This window comes from Acyrthosiphon pisum, chromosome A1 (assembly GCF_005508785.2).
Source record: "Acyrthosiphon pisum isolate AL4f chromosome A1, pea_aphid_22Mar2018_4r6ur, whole genome shotgun sequence".
Taxonomy (NCBI): Eukaryota; Metazoa; Arthropoda; class Insecta; order Hemiptera; family Aphididae; genus Acyrthosiphon; species Acyrthosiphon pisum.
Window position 1 is genome coordinate 154071401 of NC_042494.1, and position 6972 is coordinate 154078372.

Sequence of the window (6972 nt, forward strand, 5' to 3'; positions counted from 1 at the left end):
ATAATAAGGTATCAATAAAAAATTAGTGATATCAAAACCAAAACACTCCACCAACTCACTCGGTGAACAAAAAACGCTAATTATAAAAAAAACTGTCTTAAAAGTTGTGATATAATTTTATTGCTAAGTCTTTGAACTATAGATATATGTAGTGTATGTTAAAATAGTCTGCTAAATAATTAAACGTAGCTTGGCGATAAGTTAAAAAATTTAGAATACTATATAGTCCACTATAATTTAAATAGACAGTGTATTACTAATCAAGTGTTTTAAAGTCGCCAAGCTAAGTTCAATTATTTAGCAGACTATTTTTACATAAATGATATCTATAGTTCAAAGACTTAGCTATACAATTATATCAGAACTTTCAGAGCCGTTTTTTTTTTTACTCTTAAACTTGAAACTTTCACCCTTCTTGTAATATTGAAAAATATATTTTTTTAATTTTTTTAAACTGTGTTTTTTTGTTATACTTCATACAATCATCACTAGATGGTCATACTGATCTCATACATGATTAGTGACTACCAATATTTAATTCCTGATAGAAAGAAGGTATTATATATATATATGGACGGTTTTTATGAGAAGGGGCACAAGTCATTTTTCGTTAGTTTTCAGTAGAGCCATAAAACATTCCAAAATTTTTATTTTCTACTTAATCTAAATTTTTTTTTTATTTATGTTTTATTTATAATTTTTCACGTTTTTTCAGCCTACTTTTATTAAAGAAATTACATTATTATTCAGTTATTAATGACTTGTGACCAATTGCACATACAATATTGACTTGTGACCTTTCTCATATACTGACTTGTGCCCTATTGCACATTTAACTAAAAAAGAGTTTGACTTGTGTCCTTTTTCATACACTTCAAAATAAAATACTAATTAATATAATATTGCTTACTGATTAATATAAAATTATATTATCAAAAGTAATAAAAGGAAATAAAGACACACAATTATTAATGAAGTATAATTTTATTATTTAATTAATAATGATAACAAACTAAGTTTTAATAATATTGCACACCTTCTTTGGTGACAAGGTATACTGCTTAAAAAAATAATAAAAATCAATTAAAATATTTAATAATATTGCACTCATTCTTTGGTGACTAGGTACTGATTAAAAAAAATAATAAAATAATTTAAAATATTGCACACTTTCTTTGGTGACTAGTATACTGATTAAAAATTAATAAACATCAGTCAGTTTAAATATATAATAATATGAAACACCATAACAATAAAATATAGCTGTAAGGGTAACTTCGTTTAAACGTTACTCATCATCAGATAGTACTGGGTCACTTAAATTTTTCTTTGTTTTTAAATTTTTATAAAACTCATGGAACACATCTGGAATCAGTGGTAGTAGTGATATAAGATCTTTTTTTTTTTCAACTGTAATTGGTAGTTCTTCGTCATAGGCCAAAGGTAAGCTACTTACATCACTATTTTTACGGGTCAAATCTAGTTCAAAAAATTCAGCTTCATCTTTTAGTGATGTCTTGTAAAGAACTGTATTCTTTTGGTCTTTAACGTAACGCATCCATTTCACATCATGGAATACAAATTTTTCTCCATTTGTATTTTTTTTATTTTTTTTGTACTTGGTTTTTAACAAACTGTTAAAATCATAAAAATTGCTTTGCTTCATATCAATTACATCAAACTTTTCTCTCCCCACCCAGCGAATCATTTGAGTCCAATCATAAGGGTGGTTTATAGGTAAAGGGTATCGTTTGCGGCCTTTTTCAATACGTGCATGATCCGAGTCACACTCCATTCGTGTGTGACCCGGAACTAAAAATTTGTGATCAATTATAGTGACAATATCTTGATGCTCCATAAACCAAAGAACCATTGCCATTATAATACTGTTCTTGTTTTGGCCAGAGCAACAGTCACTATACATGACTATATGGTTAATTTCTGGTGAGAGACATTTTAAATAATTAAAAACACAAGAACCAATATCATTCCCTCCCCTCTTTGCAATGGGTTCACTCCATATGAAACAGGATGCTGTTGAAGTATTTATATTATGAACAGTTAAATTATATGTCCATAACTGGCGCTTGTAAAATGCAACTGAAGACTCTAAAAGTGGAGTTGGAAGGCACTGCTGGAGATCAAATGATAAAACACATTTATTGTTAGTAGATGTAGAAGAATCAATTCTTTTTGAAGAATATGCTTCTTCGGCATCATCCTGATGGTGTTTTTTTTCAATGTTCAATTCGTTTCTTTTTTCACTTGAGCACCCACTGTTGGATAGTTGCATTTTGATCCTGTCACATTGAGCACATGTATCTTTTTTTGGGTTTTTCACTTTCAACCCTGATAGTTTAAAATGTTTTTCATAAATGCTTCTACAGACAGGAGTTGGGACAGTTTTTGTGTATTCGTTGTAAGCAGCTTGGAGTGTAAAATAAGGATTTAAGTACTTTTTACTGGTAACTTTTCGACAATAATGACTTTCATATGTTGGGAGTTTCTTAATATGATCTTTTACAGCTTGTATGTCCTCAGGAGTTCTTTTATTTTTTGGCTCTGTATGACCCCTTTTATCAGGTGTCACATTATTAGCAATAGATTTCAATTTTTTATTGCAAATATTTCGCAGAAATTTAGTAGTTTCGCCAAAAATTTTTAGAAAGCAGCCCTTGCAAACCTGAACTAAGAGTTTATTATTATTAGGAATAAAATAATTCATAGTTATATTCCTGTTTTTTTGTTTTTCCGGTGTCAATCTACGTTTCCGGTTTACTTTTGTGTCGTGAAAAGTTACTAATCCAGAAATATATGAAGTTCTTCTATTGTGGTTTTTCATTGACCAATATGTAGCAAATAATTTCTCACGTAATTCATCGTCAATTTTTGAATTACATTTTGCTCTACAGTTTGGTAGTTCTTTTGAACATCTACTTTCAACAGTTTTACCTTTATTAGTGCAATATTTGTTACCAGAATTCCTGTTTGTCTTTATGTAATTTCGATACTGAACAGTCTCACCTTTTATGCTAACTCTGGCTTTCCTGCCAATAATCGGATTAGCCTCTTGTTCATTGTTAGTCAACAATAAAGTGTCTTCTGGGGTGCTTGGAATTTCATTGTTAATGCACAATAATGTATCTTCTGGAGTTCCAGGAATATCATTGTTGATCAGCAATAAGGAAGTTTCTTCTGGGGTGCCAGGAATAATACTTATATCATCCGAATGATTATAATACTCTTCAAACCTGTCTTCACCACTCACAGCCTAAAGTATTGAGATTGAATGAAAATTATTATTTGAATAGACAAAAAATACTATTTTAAATAAAAATATAAGCTCTACTGAAATTAAAAAAATGTATTCTATATAACATTATTGCTATAAAAGTTACAATTTTAATAATTATTAAAATTAATAAAATAAGTTAATCACCTTGGACACAAATGCATGAAATTTCTCATGATTATTATACTCATATACTAGCTTTTCAGGCTCATTTAGTGAACAATTATTATTATACACATATTCATCTTCAGTTATAATTTCAAAATCATTACCATTCAAATGTATAATGTTATCTTTTGGTTCCTGAGTTGACTATTTGAACAAATTTTATAAAAATAATTAGGTACCTAACTACCAAATTCTATAAAATGAACATAATTGTTTTATTTTATAAAGTACTTACTAATTTATTATATACTTCTAACTCATTATTATTTGTATGATTCTGTGAGACATTCACCCATTCCTGTAGAATTCAATAAATTATTAAACTTTTAAAATAACATATTCTTAATTCACAATGAATATTATACATTAAAGAAAATAATAATAAATATTTTATTTTTATGTGTCAATATTAATAGCTAAAAGGTAGTCAACTATTAGTTAGTTTGTTTATATTTTAATTATCCTCACTGAGGAAACTCATGTGGAGGAGCATGAGTTTTTACACTATTATAGATCAAATATAAATAATTATAATATACTTAAGACTAGTTTAAAACATACCTAATCTATTAAAGTTTAAGAAAATAATAACTGATATAGTAAGATATAATAAAGCACAATAATTTAAACAAAAAGTAAAAAGAAAAAAATCTAATAATACTTGATAACTTAAATAATTTATTAATAGAAGCAATACACAATTTTATTTTAGCAAACTTTTAATTCATATAATAATACAATATAATATAAATAATTCAGTTATCTATATCTACAATGACAAGTGTTTTTACTTGTATTACATAAATATTTATTAACATAATATAGTATTTTTCTATATATTTTATAAAGAGCCAATTTAATATATTTAATTTTAATTATAATATAATAATTCTAGGATTTAGATTGACAATTACCTGGATTTCCTGCTGTGGAAGACCATTAAAATCTAGTTTCCTTTTTACAGAGTATTTCAGATTAGTTTTTGAAGCTTTAAATTAGATTATTATTCTGAATTAGTTATTGGTATAACAGAACTAATATAGATAGATAATAATATAAAGATACTCACTTGTAACACGAGACAATAAATTTAGTGTTCTTTTAGACATTGTGTTAACTAATAAAAACGATTATAAACTAAAAAAAAATATTATATTAAGAGTTAAAATTTAATATAATATGACTTGTGCCCTTTTGTATAAAAAAAAAATCGTTTATTTTGACTTGTGTCGTATCGCATTTTAAAATACAGTGATAACAAATTCTCGTGCGACCACGACAGTGCTACCATTCGATCGGGCGTAAAATTTCACACAAAATTAACGTATAAAAAAAAAATGTCAAAAAATGACTTGTGCCCCTTCTCATAAAAACCGTCCAACTGTGTAAGTGACACATTTTCTCCACAAGCAACAGACAATTTAAGTGATCCATATGTATATGTACAATATTTAAATAAAAATTGTATTTTATTCAGAATAACAGATTCGACTAAAAGAAAAACAGATTATAAAGCATAATGTTATAATCATAATAAATATTCTTTAATTTTTAACTGCTCTATGTCAAGGAAATTAACCACAAATGTTGCAAAAGTATTCTTGTAACCAAGTATCCAATTTGCATGCATAATACCGGTAATTATAGCATATTTTAAATTGGATTATTTATAAATGAAATACTTTAAAAATTACAGTATTATATAAAATGCATTTCGACATACTATTTATTATATGTATTTTCAAATTCAAACTCAAGTCACTCGGAATGCGAATACGCGATGGTGAATCTTATACAATTATTATATTATATTAGAATTTAGAATACAATAAACAGTTTAAGGTTAACTTAATAGTGTGACCAGTGACCATAGAATAAATTTAATTTAACTTATTTTGCGGTATGACTGTGTGAAGCTATATCAAAAGCACGGTTGTAGATATACAAGGTATATCTTAAACCGTGATCAAAAGGTAATAAGCACAATTGAAGATAACATGGTATTCTATTTTTAATTATGGGGTCTGTGGTAATTGCTGCCACGTCTTGTAGGTACTTATCGATATTCGAAACGAACAATATTCTGCTTATCGGTCAATGGTCATTATTAGTTATAAGGATATTACGATGGCCTATGCTTAGTAGTTGGTTGACGATTGATAGTGCAGATAGATGGTTTATCTCTTTTTTCTGTGAAAAGGTGTTGACGGGTAGACAGTAGTTGTATAGATGTGTGGATAGTAGTGGTTCAACATTACAATTAGTATGGCTATAAAAATGTATTATAGGTACCTAGTAGGTATGGTATGGTTATCTATTAGATTGGACGAACGAACAGAATGTTTAACTCCTGGTCTTCACAAACAAAAAATAATATAGCACCTCCAAAAAAACCCCAACTTTGAGGGCTTATATTATCACACCAATGAATTATTCAAAAATTAAAATTCTTTTATGAAAATTCATAAACAAAATTGATTTAACATTTTTAAAATTTTACTTTTTAAAATAACGAGTGTCTTACGTTTAATAAATCACCATGTTTGGTGGCTTACAGCAATGCCGTGTATCGAAAGATATGCAGATATTATTATGTAAACACACTAGTGTGATGAATTAAAAATAAGCATGCGCGTTGCTATTGATAAAACTTCACCTTATAATAATATATCAACTGAGATAGTGTAGTTAGCTATTTTTTATTAAAATAGCTAATTATTATTTATTATAATAATTAAAGAGATTTTAAATGTCGACTTTCTTTATCCTATGTCTTATTATAAATTAAAGCATATAATTATTACGATTGATTGGGATATCGTGAGTACTTATAGATTTATAAACGAAGGGTATAATGATTTATGATGCACCTGAGTCTGTGGGTCCTTATAAAATTATCGTTAAATGATAATTTTACTGTTGGAATTGTGTGAGTATATTATATTATTATAATTTCTTAACTGGTTAATGTCGCTTCACTTGAACAATCATAGAATTTGAAAAGAGAGTATTAACGATGTTAGTTTTCTTGAAATAATGTTAAGTACAATTTTTGGTTTGAAATGAAAAAAATTTTAATAATTCACAACAAGATATTATAAGATTTGAAATCAGAACGTTAAGTGAATAATCGCTTTATAATTTTGGTAGCGAGATAAGACGATGCGTGTGACACTACATGTTTCGGTTATTATGAACAGACTGATCTGAATGTCGAAATGGGTGTTCTACTTATAGTATTGACCTTTGATACCTTCTTATTCCATATTAAATTGTTGTTGTTTATTTTGCATAGGTACATAGGTGTAATCAAAATATAATATAATATAATTTTTTCTAGTCAGAAATATAGCCCATGTTACTCAGGGATAATGAAGTATTTTCATCGTGAGAGATTTTTTGAAAATAGGTCCAGAAGTTTTTGAGTTAATTCATTGCAAACAAATATACAAATCTTTTTTCTTTTATTATTTATGTTAGTATCTATACATATATGTAACTTATTAAAAAAA

At 27.3% G+C, this 6972-nt stretch overlaps 1 protein-coding gene across 1 annotated transcript; it reads right to left on the reverse strand.

Annotated features, from left to right (window-relative positions):
• Positions 1–581: 581 nt before the first annotated feature.
• On the reverse strand, positions 582–4834 carry LOC107884099. The gene is made up of 5 exons (XM_016805579.2): positions 4530–4834; positions 4375–4448; positions 3696–3758; positions 3440–3604; positions 582–3271 (listed from the first exon to the last, which is right to left on the reverse strand). The coding sequence occupies exons 1-5, from the start codon at positions 4567–4569 to the stop codon at positions 1289–1291; spliced, it is 2325 nt and encodes a 774-aa protein (XP_016661068.1). The 5' UTR covers positions 4570–4834; the 3' UTR covers positions 582–1288.
• Between the last annotated feature and the right edge of the window lie 2138 nt (positions 4835–6972).

Excerpts from the sequence above, each read along its gene's own strand:
- LOC107884099 (XM_016805579.2), bottom strand. The coding sequence starts at position 4,569 with ATGTCTAAAAGAACACTAAATTTATTGTCTCGTGTTACAA. Across the intron at positions 3,605-3,695 it reads TAGAAGTATATAATAAATTA|TCAACTCAGGAACCAAAAGA; the intron begins GTAAGTACTTTA and ends TTGTTCAAATAG. Across the intron at positions 3,272-3,439 it reads TTCATGCATTTGTGTCCAAG|GCTGTGAGTGGTGAAGACAG; the intron begins GTGATTAACTTA and ends TCAATACTTTAG.